The 14,291-nt window shown below is 45.3% G+C and overlaps 2 protein-coding genes across 15 annotated transcripts in view; both read left to right on the forward strand.

Annotated features, from left to right (window-relative positions):
* LOC130276238 (anillin-like) overlaps nt 1–6,059 on the forward strand; it is a 50,350-nt gene extending 44,291 nt beyond the window's left edge. For all 12 annotated transcript variants that reach the window (XM_056525314.1, XM_056525304.1, XM_056525315.1 and 9 more), the window contains 4 exons: nt 2,317–2,403; nt 2,479–2,586; nt 2,659–2,831; nt 5,627–6,059. In XM_056525314.1, coding sequence (XP_056381289.1) covers nt 2,317–2,403; nt 2,479–2,586; nt 2,659–2,831; nt 5,627–5,783 — 525 coding nt within the window. In that variant the 3' untranslated portion in view covers nt 5,784–6,059. The remainder of the gene's footprint in view (nt 1–2,316; nt 2,404–2,478; nt 2,587–2,658; nt 2,832–5,626) is intronic.
* Nucleotides 6,060–6,404: 345 nt separating this feature from the next.
* EXOC3L1 (exocyst complex component 3 like 1) overlaps nt 6,405–14,291 on the forward strand; it is a 67,098-nt gene continuing 59,211 nt past the window's right edge. For 2 of the 3 annotated variants that reach the window (XM_056525327.1, XM_056525330.1), the window contains exon 1: nt 6,408–6,538. In XM_056525327.1, coding sequence (XP_056381302.1) covers nt 6,526–6,538 — 13 coding nt within the window. In that variant the 5' untranslated portion in view covers nt 6,408–6,525. Of the gene's footprint in view, nt 6,539–14,291 lie in introns of all 3 variants that reach the window. The other variant, XM_056525328.1, reaches the window with a different exon arrangement.

Raw genomic sequence — 14,291 nt, forward strand, 5'->3', positions numbered from 1 at the left:
CAAAAATAGATATACAGCCGATCAGTGCAAACCATGCTCTTATTAGCTAAGGGCTCGTTCACATTAACATCTGTCCCTGTTAATTCATGCCCACTCTCCAATACATTCAAGCCTTTTGCAAGTGGCTGTATATCCCATTGATGTCAGTGACATTTTTCTACAGTCCTTTACAAGCTGTCTGCTTCCTAATCTGTTATTTTTGACGGCAAAAAGATGTTGCATGCAGTATTTTTTTTTCCCCGTAAAAAGTAACAGAATAGAAATGGATATTATAAATTTAACATTGAAGTCTATGGCAAACTGATGAGCCTTTACGGTCATCCATTTTCCTCCGTTTGAACCGTATTATGTATTACAGGTGAAGGCAGCGGACTCCTGCAGGACGAGTACTCCTATCATGGAACAGATGAATAGTAATTCCCTCGGCTGTGGGCGGCTGGGGAGGTAACATTAGTGCTTGTACTACTACCACCCACCTTATGGAACAGAATCTGTTCCATGTTGGAGATAGTAGTACAAGGGCTGAGGGATTGATCAGAAGTGAGACCCAGTGCGATCATAAGCTATTAACCAGGGGAGCGGGCAGCATGCTCTGCTCCCCAGCAGTGTATATAGTCTCTCTTACTTTCATTTTCAAATACCCCGCCGGGAGCAATGAATGGCGGGCACCAAGTGGCCATTCAGGGCTTCCGGTGATTTTTAAACTTGTACTGTGAATAATCCAATTTTATTCCCCCAAACCTTGCTCTCTCTGCTCATCCCCTACCTGGTGGGGATGAGCAGCGGGGAATGGAGGGACATGTCCCCGCTGTGCGCACTAATTGCGGAGCAGGCAGCGGGGAATGGAGCGCAATCACAGCAGGGACATTTCACTCCATTCCCCGCTGCTCATCCCCATCTGGTACGGGAATGAGCAGTGGGGAATGGAGTGACATGTCCCTGCTGTGCACTGTGATTGCGCTTAAAGATGCGGAGCGGGGGTTGAGGGAATAAAATTATTCACAGTGCAGGTTTAAAAACCCCACCTGGAGCCCTGAATGGCCACTCGGTGCCGGCCATTCAGGGCTCCCGGCGGGGTATTAGAAAATGAAAGTAAAAGACACTATATAAATCATTGGGAAGCAGAGCATTCCGCCCGCTCCCCTGGTTAATAGCTTCTGATTGCATCAGGTCTCAGAAGTGAGACCTGGTGGAATCAATCCATCAGCCCTTGTACTACTACCCCCAACATGGAACAGACTCTGTTCCATGATTGGGGTAGTAGTACAAGCACCAATGTAGCCTTCCCAGCTGCCTGCAGATGCGCGCAGCTGGGGGAACTACTACTCCCCTCATAAAAACGAGTCTGTTCAATGATGTGAGTTGTAGTCCTAGCTGAGAGAGTCTGTAGGCAGCTCACTTTTCATACTAACCGATGAAAATCTTTTTTTTTTTTTTTCAAATATATTTTTTAGATTTTCAGAATAACAGATACAACAATGGGCAAACAAACATATGCCCTAAAAGAAAACTGGAGTGCTAACCGATGAAAATCTGATGCAAAAGGATGCCACTAAATGACATCCCTTTGCATCAGTTTTCATCTGTTTGTAGTATGGTCCGTTTAGGAGACATTGACGGGAAATCGGGACAGGGAAAAATTACTGTGTGAACCTAACCTAAACTGAGATCAGATTTCTCTCCTGTCCCAGACTCAAGGTTAATAACTGTGCCCTGCACTATAACATTATAACATACCAAGGCCGGAATAGGTTTTCTAAATGTAAAGAATGAATGTCTTTATTCACTGGCAGCAAACAGACATTGGAAATGGTGAAAATTGTCAGTCTCTTAGAAGCCTTCAAACATTTGCCTTTTAATGATTCCCTTTAGTTTTACTTGGTTTCAGATACTGAATGTGGGAAGATTTCCACCATCCTCTACCCTACAGGTGAAGCATCCCAGTGATGCCCTAATGGTCGCTATGATGAGCCCACTTCATCTGTCTTTACTCCATCATCTTGTGCATTGCTGTTAAGGAACCTTTATCATTAAAATGAGGAAGGGATCACAAAAATATTGTTTAGCACTCATCTCCAACTGGTGGCTCTGCAGCACCATAACAAACAGCTCTCAACAGTATACAGATCCCTCCAGCTTTGATAAGGTTCTTGCAAAATTTGTAACTTTGTTCACACCTCACAATAACTCCAGATCGGAGCAGAAGTGTAGAGCTGTTGCTGCCCTGCTGTTACTGACGCTGTGCTGGCTGATGTGCTGTTACTAACCATACGCTGCCTCCTTCCCCTCCTCTGCCTCATTATCTTGTTTTCTCAGGTTCCTTTTCTGTCTCCCTTGGAAGGAAACCTCTACCTGAAGGTGCAGTGTCAGAGTCACTCTGATGTCCAGCGCAGTGGATTCCTGGTATGTTAGCAGAAACCTCCAGGTACTTGCATGTTTACCTTCTAAATTCTATAATCTTCCATTATCTTGTTGTAGACCATGTTTGAGGATGTCAGTGGACTGGGGGCTTGGCACAGACGTTGGTGTGTCCTGTCAGGGAATACTCTTTCGTTTTGGGCATATCCTGACCAAGAAAACAGTAAGGTAAGTTTGCTGCTAATATTTTGGTATAGAATTGTGGCCCAGAGATGGAATCTGACTGATTCTGCCGTACAGAAACCTCTAGGGAGGATCAATCTTATCAACTGCACCAGTGTGAAGGTCGAGGCTGCCAAAAGAGAGAGCTGTGCGCGGCCCCACACCTTGGAGCTCATCACGATGAGACCACAGAGAGAGGATGACCTAGACACCCTGGTGACACAGTGCCGCAACATGCTTTGCTTCACCAAGTGAGTATTTAAGAGCAGTCTGCTTGAAGAACACTACTGAGAACAGAGTTAAAAAGTTAGATCTTACTATCTGTGGCAGATAAAATCAATAAAAATTTAGGAACAAACCATAGATATTGCTGTCTGAAGATGTAATTAGAGCATTCTTTATGACATACCTGTTTACCTGGTGAAAGGGGTGCTCCAGGGAAGTTAAGAAAGATAAAAATGCCCCAAAGCCACCAAAATACCTGTTTTGTGTCACCTGTAGTTACGGCAAGATCCTCACATGGGGAGGGGAGGTGTGGCTGTGAAGCCAGCTAAGGCAGAAATCACATGCTGTTTGTCTACCAGGAGGGTGGGGGCTTGTCTCAGTGAGGGCTTTGCACAGAGACAAAGTGAATCTGAAAATGACTTCTTTCTCTCACTCCCTGCATTTAAGCGACAGCTGAAAAAGTGAAACTGTTCTATATGATAAATAATAAATAACTAATAAATGATATTTAGATAAATACATAGGTTGGTGATAGGGAAAGGACGGGCTATGGTTTTAGTTCCCCGGAGTACCCCTTTAATGGTGGCCACTCAGTTGTGATATATTTCCTACAGCCAGTGGTGGATAAAGCTATATTCACACGGTCATTGTCCCTCGTTTAGATTTTGTCTGTTATTGCCTCCTAAACTAACCATTCTACTAACGGATGCAAAGGGAAGCTATTGGCATCCGTTTGCATCAGTTTTTCATCCGTTAGTATCAGCCGTCTAGACTCCTGCAGCTTGGGCTACTACTACTCCCATCATGGAAGACTTATTTTCGTGATGGGAGTAGTAGTTCCCCGGCTGCGGGAGTTTGCAGGCGGCTTGGAGGCTAGATTAGCGCTTGTACTACTACTACCCCCATCATGGAACAAAGTGTGTTACACGTTGGGGGTAGTAGTACAGGGGCTGAGGGATTGATCGCACAGTCTCACTTCTGAGGCCCGATGCGATCAAAAGTTGTTAACCAGGGGAGCGGGCGGCATGGTCCGCAACCTTGCTATTTAGATAGTGTGTTTTACTTTCATTTTCAAATACCCCGCTGGAGCCCTGAATGGCCGGCACCGAGAGGGGGGGGGGGGGGTGTCCCTGTGGGGTTTTTAAAGTCCTTAGCGAGGATTGTAATGTTGCACTACACTGGCGGCTGGGGAAGCGTTGAGCTGCATTCCTTGGCTGCCCTGATGGCTGCAGGACCATATGTATAGAAGCGCTGCAGGGGGGCAAGATCTATAGGTAGCGCAGCGAGGGCCAGATATATAGCACTATAGGTCTGGTCCCCTGATGCGCCAGCTATGTATATTGCATCCAGCTGCGCTAGCTATATATTTTGTCCCCCGCAGCACTTGCATATGTCTTCCCCCCCCACCCCCCCTACATATGTCCCTCGCAGTGCATCTGTAAAGTATACAATCAGCAGCGCATCATGCTGCTGGCCGGGGAAGGCAGCACAATGCTGCCGGCTTCCTGGCCGGCAGATACGCTGCTGATAGCATACCTCACAGAGCTGCGAGGGACATGTATAGAAGCGCTGCAGGGGACAGATATATATAACTTTATATCCATCCCCCTGCAGCGCTTCTATACACATGTCCCTCACAGCACTATCTGAGAAGTATGCTATCAGCAGCACATTTGCCGTCCGGGAAGCGGGCAGCATTGCGCTGACTTCCCCGGCCAGCAGCATGATGCACTGCTGATGTTATACTTTACAGATGCGCTGCGAGGGACATATGTATGCGCTTGCTGGGGGGGGACATATGTAAGTGCTGCGGGGGGGGGGGGGGGGGGCAATATACATAGCGCAGCAGGGGGTCAGACATATAGCGTTATATGTCTTGCCCCTCACTGCGCTAGCTATGTATATTGCATCCCCCCCCCCGGCTGCCCCCCTGCAACGCTTCTATACATATGGTCCTACAGCCGTTAGGGCAGCCAGGGAATGCAGCGCAATGCTTCCCCGGCCGCCAGTGTAGTGCAACATTACAATAATCACTAATGACTTTAAAAACCCTGCTGGGAGCCCTGAATGGCCCCTCTGTGCCGGCCATTCAGGGCTCCCGGCGGGGTATTTGAAAATGAAAGTAAAACACACACACTATCTACATCGCAGGGTTGCAGAGCATGCCGCCCGCTCCCCTGCTTAGTAACTTCTAATCGCATCGGGTCATTTTCTTTTGTTTCTATGGCCATGGATGTATTCATGTGTTCTGCTTCCTGTCAGTAAATAAGAACGCTTGAACATAGTGAGAAACAAAGTGGGTCAGAAATGTTTGCAACTTTTTCATTTACATTGGGGTAAGAGGTAATCTGTCATCAGTGTCACCTGCACTAACCTGTTGGTTCATGTTTGTAGTGCGGGTGACACTGATGATAATGATACTTACCTATACCCGATTCGGTAATAGGCTTTGTGCACAGGTGGTGCTCCAGGAGCATGCTGACATCACCGCAGCTTCTTCTTTAAGCCTGCTCGCAGCCAGGCAGAGTGAGGAATCGAACGGGGCCGCGGATCAGGATAGATAAGTATCATTATCAGTGTCTCCTACACTACAGGCCTGTACTAACAGGGTAGTGTGGGTGACACTGACAGATTCATCTCCTGTATTAAACAAATCCTCTTTATTGTTGGTATTAATATTTATGCTAGTTTACCTGTGTTCGCTGGTATACACAGATCCTTCATGTATGTTAACCCTGTAGTAGAGCTGAGAAGTGCTTCCAAGTTCTACAATGTCTTGGTTCTCCCCCTGCCCTTACTGTTTTTTTTTAAACACTTACAGGAGCTGGCTCTCTGCAGATACTAAGGAAGAGAAGCAGTTGTGGATGGACTGTCTGAACCAAGTTCTTCTAGATCTTAGAACCTGGAAGACTAGTTCTGGGAAGGCGACCTCACACCAAGGGGCGCACAGTCCAGTCATTCAGTCCTCTGCCAGATGAGATGTTTTTAGCTTTGTGTAGCCACTGACTAATACTGTGGCTGCTTATTTTATGCACATTTATATTGGAGTAACTACAGAAAGAAGCTAATACTTTATATAATAAGGTGAAGGGACATGGTATGGATGTACTGTATATTATATTCTATATGTGTATGTAAAGTCACTGTCTGTTTTAGGAAGAACATTATGCTGCTCTCTACATGTTTGCTGCCTGCACTTGTTGCTGTGGTTATAAAGTTCCTGTTGATTCTAACGAATAAATAATTTAATGTTTGTCTGAGTGGTGGATTGATAATTTGTCTGTGTTTAAAGCCTTGAGGGGGGATCAATGGCCTGGACGTATATGCAGCCTTTTTAACTGTTGAGACTGGCCGTTGGAGCTTAAAAGCAGATTGGGCCTTTAATCCTTCAGAAGCCCAATGATGGAAGCAGATGTTGTAGACTTGTGTGGTCACTGGTTTTCAGCCCAATCTGGGTTGGATGGTTGTATCTGCCACCACCATTATAGCATTACACAATGCAGGAAACACCCCTGCTCCATATATCATCTGCAGCAATGTACTCTCTCTTGTCCTGTAGTATACACAGTGATGTGCCTCCTCCATTTATGTCCTGTAATAAATGTTGTGGTGTTTCGTCCTGTGGGACATCCCTCCCTCCCACATCCTGCTTCTGTGAGGATCTGAAGAGGATGTGCGTACCCCCTCCCTTTCCTCAGTGACTAGAGAGCTGGGCCAAGCATGTCTGCAGAAGGTGAGTTTCTGTCCTCTATGACTATAATGTCCATTGCTTTGTGACTGAAGGAATGTATGATGTCTATGCTGCCTCCTCTCCTGATACTGATAACTGCTCCATGGAGTGAGGCTCATGTTCAATAAATAGTAAGTGTTGTGAGTATCTGGGCCAAGCAATGTTATAATGCTGACTAGACAGTCTAGTAAGTCTGCACTCTTTAGGGTATTTTCTAAATGAAGTCAGTGCCACATGGGGTGTGTCTTGCATAAATATATAACGAATATATTAAACACACTGCATTCGGAAAGTTTTCAGACTTTTACTACTTTCGCACTTTGATATATTGCAGCCTTGTGCTAAAATTAAGAAAAACTAATTTCCACACACATTTCCATTTCACAAATGTACTAAAAATGAAATACCAGAGAGCACAGAGGAGTCCTATCAGACAGGAGAGAGAGCACAGAGGAGTCCTATCAGACAGGAGAGAGAGCACAGAGGAGTCCTATCAGACAGGAGAAAGAGCACAGAGGAGTTCTATCAGACAGGAGAGAGCACAGAGGAGTCCTATCAGACAGGAGAAAGAGCACAGAGGAGTTCTATCAGACAGGAGAGTGAGCACAAAGGAGTGCTATCAGACAGGAGAGAGCTCAGAGGAGTGCCATCAGACAGGAGAGAGCACAGAGGAGTGCCATCAGACAGGAGAGAGAGCACAGAGGAGTCCTATCAGACAGGAGAGAGAGCACAGAGGAGTCCTATCAGACAGGAGAGAGAGCACAGAGGAGTCCTATCAGACAGGAGAGAGCTCAGAGGAGTCCTATCAGACAGGAGAGAGCTCAGAGGAGTGCCATCAGACAGGAGAGAGCACAGAGGAGTGCTATCAGACAGGAGAGAGCTCAGAGGAGTGCCATCAGACAGGAGAGAGCACAGAGGAGTGCCATCAGACAGGAGAGAGAGCACAGAGGAGTCCTATCAGACAGGAGAGAGAGCACAGAGGAGTCCTATCAGACAGGAGAAAGAGCACAGATGAGTTCTATCAGACAGGAGAGTGAGCACAAAGGAGTCCTATCAGGACAACATATACAACATAGAAAAGGTTTTTGAATCTGATGGTGCCCATTTAAATCCTTGTGTGCAAACCTTGTTGCATCATTCACAAGAAGCCTGAAGGATGTAGCCGCTGCCAAAGATGCTTTAACTAAGTCCTGAGTAAACGGTCTGAATACTTTTTGTCAATGCAATCTTTTAGTTTTTCCTTTTCAATAAATAAAGATTTCTAACATTTTGTTTTCTCATTTTATGTTGTGGCACTCATTATGGGGCATTGAGTGCCACAACATAACAAAATGTGAAATAAGTGAAAGGGTCTGTAAACTTTACAAACAAACTGTATGTAGTGAACTGAATGTATCTTTAACCCCTTAAGGAGGACCCAGCCCATTTTCATCCTTAAGGACCCGAGCATTTTTTGCAAATCTGACCACTGTCACTTTAAGCATTAATAACTCTGGGATGTCTTTACTTTTAATTCTGATTCAGAGAGTTTTTTGTGACATATTCTACTTTGTTAGTGGTAAATTTTTGTTAATACTTGCAACATTTCTTGGTAAAAAATTCAAAAATGTTATGATAAATTTGAAAATTTTTAATTTTGAAACTCTGCTTATAAGGAATATCCCTAAATGGACATCCCAAATAAATGTTATATTGAATTAAAACCTGTGGGGAGGCAAAGTGAGGCCTGTGAAAAATGAAAGAAGCAATCTGGTTGCTGTGGATAACTGGGCAACTTTGCCTCCCTAAAGGTTTTGATAAATCTCCCCCATGGCCTTCAATTCCAGCCAAATTCTCTCTCCAAAAGCCCAATGGTGCTCACTCTTCTGAGCCCTGTAGTGCGCCAGCAGAGCACTTTACGTCCACATATCGGGTATTTATATACTCAGAAGAAATGGTGTTACAAATTATGGGGGGCTTTTTTCCGATTTACCCCTTGTGAAAAAGAAAAATTTAGGATAACACCAGCATTTTTGTGTAAAAAAAAAAAAAAACATTTTTAATTATCACGTCGAACTTTAACGAAAATTCTTAAAACACCTTTGGGGTGTTAAGGCTCCCTATACTTATTACGTTCCGTGAGAGGTTTAGTTTCCAAAATGGGGTCACATGTGGGTGGGGTTTTTTTTCCGTTCAGGTCAGAACCGCTGTAACGATCAGCCACCCCCTGTGCAAATCCCCTCAAATGTACATAGTGCGCTCTCATTCCTAAACCTTGTTGTGCGCCCACAGAGCATTTTACATCCACATATGGGGTATTTCTGTACTCAGGAGAAATTGTTACAAATTTTGGGGCTTTTTTTTCCTCTTACCTCTTGTGAAAATAAAGTATGGGGAAACACAAATACAAATGTAGTTTTTACAATAACATGCTAGAGTTGACCCCCAACTGTACCTGGCACACTGGTTACAAAACAGAGTTTGTTACTTAGTGTTTCAGAACCAGTGTGCCTCCAGCTGTTGCAAAACTAAAACTCCCAGCATGTACAGTCTTTCAGTTTGGTAACAAACTCTGTTTTGCAACCAGTGTGCCTTCAGCTGTTGCAAAACTACAATTCTCAGCACTGCACTTACGAAGGGCATGCTGGGACTTGTAGTTATGCAACAGCTGGAGGAACACTACTGCAACTCCCAGCATGCCCTTTGGCTGTCATTTTGTCATAGAAAAAATGTGCCTCCAGCTGTTGCATAACTACAACCCCCAGCATGCACAAACTACCAAAGGGCATGCTGGGATTTGTAGTTGTGCCTTCTTCTGTTGCATAACAACAAATACCAGCATTCCCTTTTGTGCATGATGGGAGCTAGGCAAGAGCAGGAGGCCCGGCCTTACCTCCTGCTGCTGCTGCTCTGCCTGATCCTGCCTGAGGCCACCACTGCTGTCTCCGCTCCTGGGGCCCCGATCACACTGGGGGGGGGGGGGGGGGGGGGGTTAGTTTAGTCCACGTGAGGTCTCCCGGTACCTGCTCTCGCCCTCCGGAATAGGGGCGGAGCGGGTGCCGTTAGGGACACTCCCACAGCAGAAGTCCTGATTCAGGATTCAGTGCCACCTCACTCCTGCTGCTAAAGGGTGATAGGTGCCGTCTCAGACTGCACTTATGACCCTTTTCTCCGGGTCACCAGGGACCCGATTGACTCGGAATTCCCGTAAATTGCTCATCTGGACCCCCCAGGGGTTTGCACAGGGTGCCTGCTGAATGATTTCAGCAGGCATCCCAGGCCGGTCCCCGCCTGGCATACAGGTACGCACTGGGTCCGTAAGTCCCAGGACGTCAGGGTGTACATGTACACCCTGGGTCCTTAAGGGGTTAAAGGGGTACTCCGGTTACTTCTATTAAAAATTCTTAATCCTTCCAGTACTTAGCGGCTGTATACTACAGAGGAAATTTTTTTCTTTTGGGATTTCTTTTTTGTCACGACCACAGTGCTTTCTGCTGACACCTCTGTCCATTTTAGGAACTGTCCAGAGTAGGAGCAAATCCCCATAGAAAATCTATCCTGCTCTGGACAGTTCCTAAATTGGACAGAGGTGTCAGCAGAGAGCACTGTGGTATTGACAGAAAAGAAATCCAAAAAGAAAAGAATTTCCTCTGTAGTATACAGCCGCTAATGAGTACTGGAAGGATTAAGATATTTTTTTTTAATAGAAGTAATTTACAAATTTGTTTAACTTTCTAGCATCAGTTGATTTTGTTTTTAAAGAATATATATTTTTTATAAATTTTCTATAAAAATAACACCCATAGAAATGGAAACAGTGCAAGTACATGGCCATGTACAACCGTAGATAACATAAAAGAACAGAATTAGCCAAATACCCAACAGCGTCTAAATTAACTAAACACATGTGAAACGTAGCGGAGCTTAATATGGCATGACAATGCTGGCAGAAAGGCTAAAACAGACTAGAGGTAGCCAGAGAATAAAGGAAGTAAAGTAGAGAGAAAAGAGGGAGAAGACAAGACCAGGCATCAAAGAAACAAGACTGAGCATGACAGACTAACCAACAAAAAAAAGTAGAAAACCAATACAGAGGACAGGAGGGGGGTGGGAAAGGACATCAAGGAAAGAGAAGGCAGGTCTAGGTCAAAATTAAAGGGGTACTCCGGTGAAATTTTTATTTTTTATTTTAAATCAACTGGTGCCAGAAAGTTAAACATATTTGTAAATTACTTCTATTAAAAGCGGAAATTCTTTTCTTTTTGAAACACAGTGCTCTCTGACATGTCTGTCCATTTTAGGAACTGTCCAGAACAGCATATGTTTGCTATGGGGATTTCCTTTTACTCTGGACAGTTCCTAAAATGGACAGAGATGTCAGCAGAGAGCATTGTGCTCATGATGTTAGCAGACAGCTCTATGTTTCAAACGGAAAAGAATTTCCACTGTAGTATTTAGCAGCTAATAAGTACAGGAAGGATTAAGATTTTTTTTAATAGAAGTAATTTACAAATCTGTTTGACTTTCTAGCACCAGTTGATTTAAAAAAAAAAGTTTTTCACCAGAGGACCCTGAGGTAAATAGGGCCCAGTACGCCGCAATTGATTGAAAAGATGACCAGTCCAACCATATTTTAGTGTAGCGATCATTCTCTGCAGGGGTCAAGGCGATCAGTTCCTCTATATGCTTGAAGCAATTAACTTCTGCTAGCAATTCCGTAATAGTAGGGGGTGTAGGTGATTTCCATTTACAAGGGATGACCAACCTGGCGGCCTGCAGAAAATAACGGAAGAGGGATTTTTTTTATATGAAGAGGCTGAAATGTCAAACAAACGGCAAAGCTGCTTCAGGGGAGTCCGGAACAGCCCACCTGTTACCCTATGTGCAATGGAAGTATAGAGGTCCAGAACGGACGCAAGGAGGCACAATCCCACCAAATGTGCAACATCGTGCCTACATAGAGGCCACATCGCCAGCAGGTTCGGTACCAGCGAGAAAGGATCTTATAGTTTGTTTCTTGTGATCTGCTCGCTATAACAGACTTATGGTTTAAGGATGAAGTTCTGCCACTGCGCCGGGGTAAACTGAGCATAAAGCTCCGCCTCCCAAGTGGTGCAGAACAAGGGTAAAGTAGAAGTGTAGCGAGAAAGCAGAAAGCCAATAATCTGAGGAGGTAGAGGTGGGGTAAGGCAGGGCTGTTCAAAAGGAGTCAACTCACGGTGTAAGTTGGTTGAGTGAGCCACTGAGGAGTAGAAATGCCGCAATTGGATGTACTCAAAAGGACACGGGAACGGGGGTTACAGTGAGGGCGGATATCAGGGGACAGCCCTGACAGGTCCCATTGTGAATCGTAAAAGGGTCAGACAGGGTACCATTAATTCTAAGACGTGCACGCGCGCGCTAAAGAAGATCAAGAGATGCGTTCAAAGGCCTTTTTGGCACCTAAGGAGAGAATCATGAGGGGTATGTTACGGGAATCTAGCAAAATGAATTATAGCCAGGACCTGGTCCAGGGAATCAAGTTCATCCTCTGGGATATGAGAGGTATCCTGAAGAGGGAAAGAGTCCGGGTGAGGGCTGAGGGAGGTAGAAGGAAGGCTATACAGTGTGGCATAATAATCACAGAACACAGTGGCAACAGCTAGAGTAGCGTGTGCGCAACTGAACCAGAAGGGGTTTTAACAGGGGATATAAGATCTCGCCAAGTGTTCCCTGAGCGCCCTGGCCTACATTCGCCAACTCTTATTATCCAATGCATAAAATTTGCTATGGCATAATTGGAGAACACGCTTAGAGGACGCATCGAGAAGACGCCGAGCCTCCTGGCAAGCAAGAAGAAGGTCACCCAGGGTCGAGGTGGAGAGTGCATGCTTGTTGACCATTTCCAACTCAGCCACCTGCTGTAGCACGCGGAACAAAGTGTGTGCCTTTTCCTTTTTGAGGCGAGCGCCATGCTTGATAAAAACACCACGCAATACACATTTAGCAGCCTTCCACTTCATCATGGGGGAAGTGGAGTCCTGGGAATGATCAACAAGAAAATTAGAGATCGTTTGTACACAGGCCCTCATTTACTATTGCAAACCCGACATGTTTTGTCAGGTTGTGTGCCAGAAATGAAAAAATCCCGACTAACTCTCCATTTTTCTAAGAAAACCCAGGAAAGGGGTGTGGTCGTCTGGAAAAGGGGCGTAGTCACCGAAAAGGGGGGTGTTCCCAACATTTTCACAAAAACCCAACATATTTACCAAGGTTTCCACAGAAAATGTGGTGGAAACCCTACAGATCAGAGCATGTGTAAAAAAAAAAAAAAAGCAAAAAGTAGGGAAAGTGGGAAATGTAGGGAAACCTTAGTAAATAAATTGTAGGGAATTACAACCCACAAAGAAACCTACACTCCACTCTTAGTAAATAAGGGCCACAGTGTCAAGCAGGAGGGATTCATTCAGATGCCAGGACCATTCCCCCCTAGTGAGGAAGGGCAGACTTGGTGCAGGTTACCGGAACATGATCCGACTATAAGATGCAACCAATAGATGAGGTGACTAGCCCCGGGAGAGCATTATGTAGTAGCAGGATATAATCAATTCTACTATAGGAGCCGTGTGGGGCAGAATAGAAACTATAATCCCTGTCGTACGGGTGGAGAATTCGCCAGGCATCACATAGTTGTAGTAAAGTGAACGCCCTCTTCATGCAATATGGGAGGTAGAGGAGCGACCTGTGGAGTTGTCTAGGGTGGGATCCAGTGTAACATTTTGGTCACTGCACAGAATGACCATGCCCCGGAGCAGGGGAGGGGCAACATCAAAGTCTAGCAGAAATGGAATCTGATGAAAAATTGGAGAGTATACATTTAGGAATGTGAATTTTGTGACCCTCGATAGAGAAAGAATGATGTAGTGTGTGTCCGGGGCAATCGTACAGTTCAGGACCTGATGAGGTAGAGACTTGTGAATAGCTGTCGCCACCCCACTGGACCTGGACAGAGGATTGTCAGCACAGAACCACGTGGTGTAATGTGGGTGTTTAAGAGGGAGCATGGCCTACCTTGAAATGGGTCTCCTGAAAACATACCACGTGGGCTCTTTGCCTGTGGCAGTAGTGCAATATTTGCAGTTCAACAAGAAAAGCAGAATGTCGGCACTGCCACCTACCAATTGCCGGAGGTGGTGTGAACTGCAACCAACTTCAGGATCCCAGGTGTAATCGTGTTGTTACGGTGCTCTATCCCAGGAAGAAATAGAAGCTCAAATCCCATGGAAGAAGTGTAGCAGTAGGCACTCGTGAATGCAACACATAATTTATTCAACTACGGTCACCGGATGCAACAAAGTCATTTTGAATAAGCACGTTGCGTGAAACAGCTTGTTGACTTTGTTGCATCCTGTGACTGTGTTGCATTCACGGGCGCCTCCTGCTACACTTCTTCCAGGTGCAATATTTGAGCCCGCTATTCGGGGATGTTCAATGCCTTGGCATTGAAGGAAACAATCTCAAGATCTGCCATGAGGAACTCGGAGAAGCAGGGGAAGAGTAAAAAAGAAAATTAGTATAAAAGTATGAATGGCAGGGGCAAGGGATTGAAGACCAGACAGGGGAATAGAAGGGAGGAAGAAAGAAGGAAGGAGAGCAAGAAGGAAGGAGAGCAAGAAGGGGGAAAAACTGAAGCAACAGACCCTGGAGAATGGAAGGCAAACACAAAAAACCACGACACACAGACAAGAGGCTCAACACAAAACAAACTTTAAGAAAAACCAAAGAAAAAGAAGAGAAA

The sequence above is a fragment of the Hyla sarda genome, chromosome 6, assembly GCF_029499605.1.
Source record: "Hyla sarda isolate aHylSar1 chromosome 6, aHylSar1.hap1, whole genome shotgun sequence".
Lineage (NCBI taxonomy): Eukaryota > Metazoa > Chordata > Amphibia > Anura > Hylidae > Hyla > Hyla sarda.